This window comes from Euleptes europaea, chromosome 11, assembly GCF_029931775.1.
Source record: "Euleptes europaea isolate rEulEur1 chromosome 11, rEulEur1.hap1, whole genome shotgun sequence".
NCBI lineage: Eukaryota > Metazoa > Chordata > Lepidosauria > Squamata > Sphaerodactylidae > Euleptes > Euleptes europaea.
This window is the reverse complement of record NC_079322.1, coordinates 60454259-60467606: the sequence shown is the minus strand read 5'-3', so window position 1 is coordinate 60467606 and position 13348 is coordinate 60454259. Positions and strand designations below refer to the sequence as shown.

General features: G+C 39.2%; 1 protein-coding gene across 2 annotated transcripts in view; it reads left to right on the top strand.

The window, feature by feature from the left end:
* The window catches only part of MPP7 (MAGUK p55 scaffold protein 7), a 97260-nt gene that overhangs the window by 46180 nt on the left and 37732 nt on the right, over positions 1 to 13348 (top strand). For both annotated transcript variants that reach the window (XM_056857979.1, XM_056857978.1), the window contains exons 5-10: positions 4277 to 4408; positions 6290 to 6371; positions 7900 to 7985; positions 9072 to 9146; positions 9506 to 9702; positions 10232 to 10296. In XM_056857979.1, the coding sequence (XP_056713957.1) occupies positions 4277 to 4408; positions 6290 to 6371; positions 7900 to 7985; positions 9072 to 9146; positions 9506 to 9702; positions 10232 to 10296 (637 nt within the window). The remainder of the gene's footprint in view (positions 1 to 4276; positions 4409 to 6289; positions 6372 to 7899; positions 7986 to 9071; positions 9147 to 9505; positions 9703 to 10231; positions 10297 to 13348) is intronic.

Below are 13348 nucleotides of genomic sequence, written 5' to 3'. Positions count from 1 at the left end.
AACTGGGTTTTAATTCCCCACTCCTCCACATGAGCAGAGGAGGATAATCTAGTGAACTGGATTTGTTTCCCCACTTCTACATGGGAGACCAACTGGGTGACCTTGGGCTAGTCACACTCTCTCAATCCACCTACCTCACAGGGTGTCAGTTGTGGGGAGGGGAAGGGAAGGTGATTGTAAGCCAGTTTGGTTCTTCCTTAAGTGGTAGAGAAAGTTGCATACAAAAACAATCTCTTCTTCTTCAGGTAAGACACCCCTCCTTCCTAGCAGAGTCCTAAAAGCTCTTATTAAAAGATTGCATTCAAGGCAGAAAATTCAAAAGGTATAAAAAAATGGTGTTACCAAAAAAAAGGTATTCCTAATGTTGGTTTTGTATAGGTACCCAGTTAGGGCAAAGAGGTGGGATTTGCCCAAAAGCCAGGGCCAGGGAATGGGCAGGTCTGTGCAGATGCACAGAGCCACTGTTTGGCTGCCATTGGGTACCTGGGAATGCTGCAGCTGTTGGACTGGAGTTGGAACTGTGCTTACTCAGCAAAGAAAACAGATTTGCAAAAAGGCAAACTGTCAAATACTAATACAGGTCCAAGGTTGTCCAGTGAAGAAAAGCAATAAAAAGGTTACCTAATGCATCTGAACTAAACTTATTCCCTAACACATCTGACATCACCCTTAGTCCTCTAGAACATGTCGGCATGGCCAATGCTTCCCCAGCATGAGGGAAAACATCCCCCTGGTAGCAGCCATCCAGCTAACTGACCCATGAAAATGCAATCCTGAGAGATTTATAGATTGTCTCCCAAAGCCCCTGCCCCACTGCATAAGCTTGGGTGTGTATGGTCAGCTGGTCTAGCCAGGAGCCAATCAAGCAGGCTGGATTTTACCTGAGTGAATGAGGACAGGAAGAGAAGGATTAGCCTCTTCTTCCAAAATCTCCATTAAGCACATGGTCCTTTGAAAGTGGCTCCATTGCCAGAGCAGAATGCTTTAAATGTCTGAGAAAGTCATTTTTGTCATTAAAAGGTTATAGAAGGTCAGGGAATGCAGAGAAAGCCTGGGGAAATGATATGGAATTAATGGCCTTTACGCCCATGAGTCAGTGTGGTTGTACAGAGATTCTATGAATATTGAAACAGATTGTTCATTTCATAGAATATTGTGTCCCTCTTAGCAATACCCAGAATTTTTGAGGTTTCTCTGATGTTTAGGTTATTTATTCCACATTACAAACTAAGGTTATGAGGTGGTGGTGGTTCTGACCTAGTTTTGTTTGTAAGATTCTAAGCACTATTTGTCATTGTTCTGAAATGATTAGAAGCTGTTCCCAAGTACTATTCCCAAGTACTATTCTCTCTAGTATCAGAGGAGCATTATATTAGGTGCTGTGGCAGGATGCTGCTGCAGTCGTCTTGTTTGTGGGCTTCCTAGAGGCACCTGGTTGGCCACTGTGTGAACAGACTGCTGGACTTGATGGGCCTTGGTCTGATCCAGCATGGCTTTTCTTATGTTCTTAAACAGGCATAGGCTCAAGATGCAGGGTATGAAACAGGTGATACAATAGTTATAGTCAAGGCATGTATACAGAAATTTTTTGTTGAGTGTTTATCCTGTTTGTGAGGATAGACATGTCATGAAGCATGTCTCTTGTGAAGCATTAGAATGTTTAGATAGATGTGAAAGGCGCAGTTTGTATCAGTCTTTCCCACAACAGTGTTCAATAACTGAAATTGCCTCATATTTTGATTAGCATAACTCCGTTGTTTAAAAGAGGCATTACATGAGATATGCTGCTGCAGTATTCTTCTGACTCTGGCTTCGGAATCGCCTTTTTTGCTTGATGGGGGCATAAGGCTCTTTGGGCATTCATGGTGAGTTTTCAACATCTGTGCATGTAAATCAAGCAGCGGACTTCTTTTTTCAGCCTACTTAATGCTGAACAACAACAGATCGAATACCTTGTTTCAAAATAACAAAATGCCTAGTCTTTCTTAAAAAATAAAGCTGCCAAGAAAAAAAAAAGTCAGGCTGTGTACAGAGCCCCCCCGCCCCCCCTATTTTATTCATGAAGGTGTCCTGATTGCCAGGAACAGACTCGGGAGGCTCAGTGAACTTCAGCAGGAGGGAAGAGGCAGCAAAGTCTTGTTTCCTGAGTTATGCTCCTTTTCATGGTTCATCGAATGTAACCCAATATTTCTATAAAGCAGCAAAAACTAAGGGTGTACATAATTTGGGTATATTGAAGCTGAAAAATAGGCCCAAGATAGAGGGTGTGGTGTAAATAAAAAAATAAATAAAATTTAAAAAATCCCCGAATTCCAGTACCAGTATGGTATTTGAATTTGGATTCTATTAAGGGAAGTTATCTGGGGGTGGCAAGCCACCAGATTTGCAGCAAAGCTGCTGGTGCCTCTCCACAGAAGAATCCCCAAGTTTCAAGAAGATTGGGTCAGAGCATCCAATTCTATAAGCACTCAAAGAAGGTGCCCCTTCCATCCCCCATTGTTTTCAATGGGGGAAAACAGCCTTCTTTTCCTTCAGGGCAAAAGTAACTACAGGTCAGTGCCTCCCTTCCCAGGAACCAACGCAAGCCCAACAGAGCCAAAGCAGAACTCGGGGATCTCAGTAGAACCAAGCTAACATGGCAATCCCAACAGAACTAATATCAAACCACAGAATCCCAGCCAAAAAAAAAAAAAAAATTCAAACAAGGGGGGCACTTCATGGAATTTAAATAAATTTATTTTGTGATTTAAAAAAATTACTTCTATCCTGGTAGAAGGAATCAAATAGGAACAAACTAGGGGGAAAGAGATACTTATCTGGAGGATTATTAACACTTTTACCAGATGACTTAAAGTTGCTGCATATTTGTATGGACTTGAAAAATAGCTAGATAGTGAAAGGTGTCTCCTGAGGTTATAAGCTGTGAGCAAGAGGAAGTAGGAGCCTGAAGAGGTTAAAGTCTCTTGCTTTCTATGATGTTTCTGTGCAGGTAAATCCATCAATTCAGACCGGTGGATATAAAACGTTTGAAAATGTATTTTCAGGACAGGAAATTGCCCTTTTTGTTACAGGAAGTCGCATGCAAAGGATAAAAACATTGATTCCATATCATGTTACTGAGTATAACAGTCATAGTTTGATGATAAACACATGGTATCGTATGGATGTAAACTACTGTAGTACAGTGGAATTAGCGTAGTAAATGTCTGCTTTGGAAAAGATCTGTAACTGTCCATATCACTTCTTGTGATAGCCGATCTAAAACATTCCTTTGACAAAACTGAGAGCTACAGTGTTGTTAAGGTGTTGTGGTAGTGATGATCCTATCTTTTGAAGTTTGGTTTATTTATTGTTTACTTCATTTATACCCTGTCTTTCTCATAATGGGGACCCAAAGCAGTTTACATTGTCAAAGTCAAAGTTCCAAGCTAGATCTAGAGATAGGAATGTAAATGTTCAAAATATGTCTCCTTTGCTCTTAGTTCTTAGCCTACAACATTGAGAAATAAAGTCTGATAAATGCTTTAATCTGAAAAAAATGTACCAGACATGGCAATGGATTTTCTAAGTATATGCATTTCTAGCTAAATCATGTCTAAGCATGTAGCTGAACATCAATATTTATAGTTAGGTAGTATAGGAATTTGAATCATACCACCCTTTAAAGTTCTAAATATGGACCATGTTTACATTAGAGAATCATATATACAGAACTGTAACTAAAACAATTTTTCTAAAGCTGCCGATAATGAATATGATCTTGCTTTTACATTGTGATTCTGGAAACTTGGGCTATTTTTCGGTAGCACCTTGTGATGTAAGGCTTAGCCTCTATTCCTTTCAGTTTATTTTCACAAACAGAGAAACCTCTGCTTTCAACTTGGGTGAGAGGTTTTCTCCTAATACCTGAGGAATGTGTACATGTGTTATAATATTGAAAGCTCTTTTTAAAAAGTTGTCCTTTTAAAGTGTACGGTTTGACTAATAGAGTATAATAGTACTCTCTTGCGTTATTCTGATTTTTGCGAGAGCAGTTTTGGAGTGCATTCACATTTACCTTTTTAAATAGTAGCAGATTGCTACCCGGACTCACTTCAACAAAAAAGGACTTAATTTTGGTACTGTCTGTAACATAAGAATAGCCTGCTGCTGTTAGCCCAAACCCATACAGCAATAAGTCCATGCCATTCAGCAGTAGTATGAACGTCTGTTTTATTGTTTTCTCCGTTTTTATGCTTTATAGCTGACAACTGTTTGTTTATCTGACTTTTTTCAGGCTTTGCTTTCTGTGCATGACACTGTTGCTCAAAAAAGCTATGATCCAGTATTGCCTCCCATGCCCGATGACATTGACGAAGAAGAAGACTCTGTAAAAATCATCCGGCTTGTCAAAAACAGAGAACCACTGGTAAGTTACTGGGATGTGCGAGTTACAAGGTAATAGAAATATTTTTGTGACACTCATGCATGAGCTTGGAGGCATAGCAGGGATATGATCTAATACTACTTTTTATCTTCACTTTTGAAACATAATTGGGTAAGATTTTTAGAGTGTTTCAGATGTAATTCATTGTGGACTTATTCACCTGCAGTCTACAGGACTGCCTCTTCTGGTATGTTCCTTTGTAGCAGTTCCACTGTGCAGATAAAGGGCCTGTTGAAAGGTACCTTCTTGCAGGCAGGCAAGGACAGCTGCTGCCTGCTCTGGAGCACCTTCCGTAAGCAGTGCCTACTTTGTAGAGTGATGTTCCTGAATCTGCCAGGAAGGCCTCCCCTTTGTGTTCTGGAGACTTTGTAGGCTGAATTGTTCCGATGGGCTTTCTTCTAAATAAATAGGTACTCATCTAGGTTTCTTTGATCTGGTCTTTGTTGCTGTAAGTCGAAGTATATTGTAGTATTATTTATAATTAACATTGTAATCTGACTTGAGTACCTTGTTGGGAGAAAGGAATGTTAAAAACTTTGATGATGATTGATGATAAATGGTGATCACTTAAAACCATCAATGCAAAGTTTAAGCTGTACAAAATGAATTACAAAAATAAAAGGAAGTGGGGAAAAATAAATTCCCTTTTGCTGTAGATTTCTTTAATTTTCATATTAGACTTTTTGCCGAGTGCAACTTAAAATGCAGACTTATTTTTCATTATGTTGCAGTTAGAGCTGAGCAAATGCCTACTGATTTTTTCTGTGGGAGAAGCAGTGTTAGGTAAAGTGGTGGGTGATCTGAGCTGTTATTTCATGTTGCAATTCTTAAAAAATTTCTGACATTGATTGATGAGAATTTAAATTAAGGAAGCACACAGAAGTAAGGATGGGTAGTTACTGTATAGACATGCCACAGGAGGGAGGCATATTGGCTTGCTTTGCTCTGCCTCCAAACCCAAGGAACCTGTAATACACACACCAGTCCAACTCTGAGATCCCCAAGTCATATGTCTCTGCCCTGTGGGGAGCAGTGTTCTCCATCCAGTCTGTAAAGACCACCTCACTTGTGGGAAAGTCCTGGGTGCTCAATCAACACAACACCATGAGCTAAAACAAAGGCCCAGGTAAAGTTGCATGCTTTTAAGGGTTACATAGAATGAAAGCTGGAAGGAAAGCTTGTGGATAGGGCAGTAAATCGGGGAACGTGAGGAGATTATTGTGTAGGGAAAAAAATGCAATGTGCGGGAAAACTGATTTATGTTGGGTGGGTGTGTAATTCACTGAGATGTGAGATAAATTGATAGGGGCAGGACTGAAAACTGGGGATGAGGCAAACATGGTAGCGAAGCTGTGGGGAAGAGGTACAAAAACTAGCTTGCAGGAGAAGGGGAAAATGAAGAGTATAGACATGTAGAGAGAACTGACCAGCACTGGGAGGCAGGTGGTTGGGATTGGTAAATGCACGTGCTGGATAAGGCCGTGGCTCCTGCTTATAGTAAGTAGTCTCATTGCACACCAGCTTCTACATATGTCTTGGTTCATGCTGCACTTGTCTTGTACCTGTTACATAATCTTAAAAACAGTTACGGTAATGTAAGAGAGAGCCCACTTTTTTTGTAGCTCTGAACTCTTCCCCATATGTGTTCCAGAGAAAGTGGTGCGATGTGGAATGATTTTCAAGGTCACTTTTTTCCTTTGGCAAACTCTCCAAGATTCCTTGGCTGAGTAGGAATTATTTTGTTAAGTGAGATGCTCTTCTTTTAGAGACAGATAATGTAAGAGATGTGGAAAACATATTGTGTGTGTGTGTTTTTAATCTGAGCAGTCGAAGATGAAATTGTAACACTTGTTATTTCTAAAGGGGGCTACTATTAAAAGAGATGAGCACACCGGAGCGGTTGTTGTGGCTCGGATAATGCATGGAGGAGCTGCAGACAGAAGTGGTAAGAGCTTTTTAAGTGTGTGATTCTATAAATGTAATGACCAGCTGGAGCTCCAAAGGAATCTTAAATTGAGCAAAAGCAAGTATTTTCTTCTTGTTGGGCAAGCTCAGGCAAAGCCATAATTGTGTTTAACACACCCTAGTTTCCAAAGTGTAGATTACCTGCAACTATCAGAACAGCCCTCTAATGTAGTATTTATGGTATGATGAGTATAACTGTGCATTGTCTCATTAGTAAATGACCAGTTGGGGCCCAAGTTGGGGGGGTAATTCTCTCCCCCCCAAAGTTTGAGACGCATTCTTGGGAATAGTTTAATAGGTTCCTGCTCACCTGGTCATTAACCGCAGCGGTTTAAATGTGTGCCACAATTGTCCTATAGCACAATTGCTGTTATCTTTGATTAGGTGACTAAGGAAGGCTTTTTGTCTAGCCGCTAGTGATACAGTGCAGCAAAGTTAATATTTTACCTTTCCCTGTCTATGCGGCTGCATTGGAGATTTTTTTTGGGGAAGTACATGCCTTCCTACCTTCCTGTTAGGGTACTTGAGCAAGCAATTTCTCCATTCCTTCTTGATTTGAGTGTCCCGCTGCCTTGCATGTTGTATAGGGCAGTGAGCATACTCAATCCTCATCAAGCCACTGTCTCTTTTTCAAACGTAAGTCATATTTTTCTGCGTGCCTTGGGAGTTCCTCCCCTCCCACACTCTGTCTTGCAGTTAACCCTGACATTCCCTATATTGTGAGGAAAGTGGGGATATACAACAACATGTTGCAGTGTAGTTGCAAGCCCTAACAGGAGTGCTCCTGCTAGCCCAGAACAGGAGCATTGTAGAACTGTACAGTTCTTTTGTTTAGAGATGGGGGTTGTCTTTACGAGAGGGGAAAGTAAAAATGAATACTTTCCTCCACCCTCTCAGGACAGATGGTTCAAGGCTGAGGCCAGCTGCCCTGAAACTTCTTCACATTCATCGACTTTCCCCCCAAGTGTGCATTAGCCACTGTCCTTCCATGGTAGGCCCTATTGTGCTGCTTTTGTCTCCAGTATGGTGGCAAGGAATTTCTGTTTGTGGGTATGATGATTTAAGAATCCTAACTCGAAGGGAGAAAAGTTTCCTTCTAGCATGGCAGTCTTTCAGTTTGCACTTTAATACTGAACCCTGAAGGTAGAAAGTTTCCCTTAAAAAGAAAAACAGGCACTTTCTCCCTTCAAACTGTCTGCGTTGGCATTTCAAACAGTCGTTCAGGCTGCAGGGCCAGTGCTACTAAATTTAGTAAAAAAAGAGCAGAAGGAAAATAAATTCTAGATTTAACTGTTTGTTTATCACAAATAGATGAGTTGAAGAATGTTTACTGAAAAGTGGGACCTTCACTTTCCTCAGATATGCCTTTATTGTGGAGTATCAGGAGAAATACAGAGATCTGATGCCTTTTGCTTAGGCCAAATTGGAAAGAATGTGATTTGAAGAAATTTGGGGATGGACCCTATCGTTGAACGTAAAAATGATTGATGTTAAATAATGTTCTGTAGGTCTCATTCATGTTGGTGATGTACTTAAAGAAGTCAATGGAATTCCTGTGGGTGATAAAAAACCAGAAGAAATTATACAAATTCTGGTAGGTTATAAATAAAACTTTAATTTTAACAGAAAAGTGAAATGTTTACATTCATGTCTCTTGGAGAACCATATTCATGTTTTCTAACTAGGTACTTTTTCAGTTCTTACCTAGCATTCATATTGGTTATTCGTGCACAAAGAGGTACTACAGAAGGTTTTTAAAAGTCTCAGTGAAGGTGAAACACACTTTCTTAATGCTTAAACACCAGGAAGCCAGTGGCATCTATAGTGCATTTTGAATTGTACAAATTCCATTGCGTGGAAATGTTAAGACACATCTCAGCATCCTAGATGGATAAATAAGTGCTTAACATCGAATGAGACAGTTTGCAGGTTTGTTTCTTTGTGTGAGCCTAAGTAGTTCTTTGGTTCCCAGCCAGGCAGTTGAATAAAAGCCTAACTCCTGCTGTTATATGTTTACAAAATTGAACCTGGTTTTAGCATGGTCGTTTGAAAGAAATAAAATCATGGCTTCTATATCCTCTTTTTTAAAAATGTGCCGTGCAATTTCTTTGAAAACTTGATATAATTGTGCTATAAACGCTTTGGACTTCTGGGTCATGTCAGAGAGATCCAGACCTCGCTAGAAGTATGTGATCCATTAGTAGCTCACCAGTTCTTGTTTGCTATGGGTGCTGGAAGAAAAGAATGTGTGTAAACAGCTATGTTTTTCATGCCCAAAATATGAGCATACCCATATTGAGTACATTCCTGACTATACAAGTTTTATTGGCCAGGCAGCAACCTGTCTGCCCACTTGAGAGCCAGCGTGGTGTAGTGGTTAAGAGCGGTGGACTCTAAACTGGAGAACCATGTTTGAATCCCCACTCCTCCACATGAAGCCTGCTGGGTAACCTTGCGCTAGTCACAGTTCTCTGCAAACTCTCTCAGCCCACCTACCTCACAAGGTGTCTGTTATGGGGAGGGGAAGGAAAGGTGATTGTAAGCAGGTTTGAGACTTCTTAAAGGTAGAGAAGAAGTGGGGTATATAAACCAACTCTTCTTTTTTGCTTACTCTAAATTTAAGTTTAATTTTTTCCATATATTCATTAATTTTTTCTGTATTTTTTCCATATATATTCAGTCCCAGTCTCAAGGTGCCATTACGTTTAAAATTATACCTAGTATCAAAGAAGATAACCCAGCTAAAGAAGGCAAGGTAAGAACTCCTTTGTTATAAGGAAGGAGCTTCTCTTTAAGAAGAGGCTAGGTGGCCATCTGTCAGCAATGCTGATTCTATGACCTTAGGCAGATCATGAGAGGGAGGGCGCCTTGGCCATCTTCTGGGCATGGAGTATGGGTCACTGGGGGTGTGGGGGGGAAGTGGTTGAAAATTCCCTGCATTGTGCAGGGGGTTGGACTAGATGACCCAGATGGTCCTTTCCAACTCTATGATTCCTCCCGTATGTAAACATTTTATAATTGTCTTTCAGCATGTATTTGGCTTGTCTGCCAATAAGCAATAAGGAGTGGGGCTGGGGGTTATGTTATATTAATTGGAAAACCCTCTCCTTCCAGATTTTTATGAAAGCTCTGTTTGACTATGAACCCAGTGAGGATAAAGCAATCCCCTGTAAAGAAGCTGGACTTCCTTTCAGAAAAGGTGATATTCTTCAGATCATGAGCCAGGATGATGCAACCTGGTGGCAAGCCAAGCTTGAAGGTGATGCCAATCCCAGAGCAGGCCTAATTCCTTCAAAACATTTCCAGGAAAGGTGAGCAGTTACAGAGCAAGAGTTCAAGTTGTTTTTTCTTTCCCTGATACTGAAAATGTGATCAGTAGATGTTGAGTATAATTGGTATGCTTGCACTTGCGGCTTACAAGGTCAATAAACTTTCAAACTTTGCCTTGTGGTAAAATGTCTGTGCTTTGGTAAGTCATTGCCCAAATAGTTTGGATTTCCTTACTTGTCTGGTTAGATTAATAATGACAAAACCTGACAGAACAGTGCTGATCTGGTTTGGTGGATAAAACAGATGGGAAATAATACATCATTATCTGTATCTGCATTGATGTACTGTACTATGCTATGTAGGAAAAAGAACTACAGCTGTTTCTGGAGCACTTACAACCTTTTTTCTTGTATTCCAGTATTTAATTGAGCTTGAATAGATTGTATTGTTTCAAGATTTTTTAAAAAAATTAGGCTGCTTTGGAAAAGACTGATTCTGAATTTTTATTAATCCCAGAATAGCTATGAAAATTTTGTTCCTCTTTCTGCCTTCCTTTAAACTACTTTATAGGAGACTTGCATTGAGAAGATCTGATGTACAGGTTCAGCCACTGAAAATTTCCAATCGAAAAGCATGTAAGTATGTTATCTTGTGGAAGGAAACACTCTCTTGGTCTCACTTTAAATGCCTTGAATTAGCGTGATTTTAAGTTTTGCCTTTTATCCTTGTCAATATGCCCAAGCTGGTAGTCCTTTAGGACAAGTACTGTAACTTCATTAAAGGAAAGTGGCTGTTTTGTTTGCTGAAACAGCCTTATTCAGAAGGCCTTCATAAGTGAAGCAAATGTGAAGCAAATAAAAAGAAATACCTTTCTAACTATTGAAAGTGGTACACTGGTTGTTATATTCAGAACAATTTTTTTCATTTTTTGTCAATTCAAGTGATAGCATTTTGTGAAAATTATTGCAAACTGAACCACCACAATATTTACCTCCCCCCCCCCATATATTCAGTTACTTAACTGCACTCAAATAATGCTTTTCTCTAATGAATTGTGCTTATTCCAGTACTGAATAAATGGTGACATTTTTTGCTAAAATTGATTTGTGACATTTCTTCCTTTCCCACATATATGTATAAGCTGTAATTTTATCCATTAACGTAATTTGCCATATTCTTTGTAACCATGCCTTTCTCCCTGGTATAGCTCTTTTTTTCCATTTGTGTACGATCATCATTCTTATGCAGTTATTAAATTTATTATTACACTTCTGTATTCCTCTTTTTATTCTTTCTGAAAAATCACCTAATACATAAATTATTAGTGAACATTCACATTTCTAGTTTACCATTTCTGCAGTGTCTCTGTGCACTCCGGTATTTCCCCACCATAACACATCCCCACCACCTATGAAATAATGTCCCTTTCTCTTTGCCACATTTCCAACAGTCTGTTCTCCTGAGATCTTTGCTAACCTATCCAGTGTATAATGCTATCAAAAAATAGCATTATTTGATAATGCTATCAAAAATAATTTATAACAATTTCCCCTGATTCCAATAGTCAAGGAATATTCTTCCATTTCTTTTATGAATCCTGCCCTAAGAGAGACTTGGATAGATCCCTTTTCTGCCATCTTTTATATTCTGCTTCAATATGTTTGATGGTTGAATAATTAAGTATAATGTTGACATTAAACCATTTTGTTTTACGGTCTAAATTAACAACCTTTCAAAGTCATTAAGTTCCTTTAAGCCATTACATGATTGGAGAATAATTTGAAGTCAATGCTTAATGCGGAAGTACTGAAGCATAGTCCATCTAACCTAATATTTATTTCTTTGGAATTTCCAGTGATGACCTCTTAATGTCACAATAATCTCTGAAAATTGAAAGCAAGGAATTATGCTTAAAATGTTGTGATAAATTGCTTTCCATTCCTAGAACTGTATGGTCATATTGTTTTAGTTTTATAGGTTATTAAAATGAATGTAAATGATCTCTTTGAACCTATATTTACATTGTCCTTTGCTGTGTCAAAATACATACAGAGATATGTTTTTCCCTATGCCTTTACCTCCTTTGCTGAGCCAAAGTTAATATCTCCTGAAGTACCATATATTTAAGTGTGTGCCTCCTGAAGAAGTCTGATATTACTTTTTCAGATTCCTGTTGCCTCTCCATCACCACCATCATGCTTTTGAGTATGTTTGGCATTTATCAAGGAATATCATGCCTGCATGTTAACGTCTGCTGTTTCTGTTTGCTCAGCCAACTTAGTTGGTCTTTCTCGTTATACTAGACAGGAATGATTTTACAAACAAGTAGATTAGTTTAAAATATAGGCATTAAAATGATTAATTTACCACAAAAATGTGAGCCATATATATTAAAAAGCACCAGGAGCAATCTGGCATAGTGTTCTGCTATGTATTTGACTTAACTGACGTTACATCAAAGTGAATTCTTTGAGAGGAGGAATTCCCCTGTCTGTTGCATAACCGTGCACTGAAAATTAGTACGATGAAGGTCATACATTCTGCTATAAAGTTGCCTGCCTGTAGTTACACGATAAAGTGTAGTAATGTTATCTTAAATAAAATTACTCTAATAACAGAGTTGAAGTTGGGTGGGATAGTGGAGTGGTACTATTTGCATAGGTTTTGGAAAAGCTACTATTGGCCATCTGCTTGAATATCCTGCATAATGACCTGAAGGGTAAGATGGGAAATACTCTCTTCTTTTAAAAAATAACAAAATGTGATACAGTAGAACGAAATAATGGAAGAAGAAACTGCAGTAGAAAATGGAAAGGGAAGGAGGATAAATCAAAATGATATGTTATATCTTATAAATTAGATGCTTTGGAGGCCTTCAGCCTCTGAGTTGGATCCAGCGGGCTTTTTTTTTTTTACTTAATCTCACAGAATTCCTCTTTATCTTTTTTTAAATTGATTTTTAAATAAGGGATACAGAAAAGAAAACAAGAATTCCTCTTTATCATAATAGCCCACATCCCAGGTGGCTTTTGCCTGTGCAGTTCCCATGGTCCCCCCATGACAGACTTGTTGGTGGTTAAAGGGGACTATTCCTTCCATTTACTCGAACAGAAAATGGTTGGATCCAACCCTATGTTGTTCATAGTCAACTGTTCCTGGCTTATTAAATCTAGTCGAAAGGATTGTTGAGATGGATCCCAGAAACCGTAACAGTTTCCTTAAAGGCTGGGGCAGTGGCAGGTGCATTGACTGAGGCAACTGTGAAACCCCTTCTGAAGAAGCAGTGACTAGGTCAAAAAGATCGCAATGACTATTGTTCTGTGGCAAACATTCCCCTTTTTGGCAAGCATGTGGTAGCTAGCCAGTTCCAAGGTATCTTGGATAAGATGGGTTTTCTAGTTCAATTTCAATCGCTCTGAACCTGGTTTTGAGCTTTGGTCACCCACATGGACCATCTTTACAAAGAAGCAAACAAAGGGAGCATAATCCTTTTGATTGTTTGGGATCAACTCCTTTGAAAACAGCCAGGAAGGTTGAATTAGTGCAAAATGCTGCAGTCAGTTTTTCCAAAGTACAGCACTGCATATATACAACACATTTCTTACTGCCTAATGCAGAAAGAGACAGAAGGGCATTATAATAACTCATCAAACGCATAAGGAAACACTTTCCCTCTTAGCATCCTCT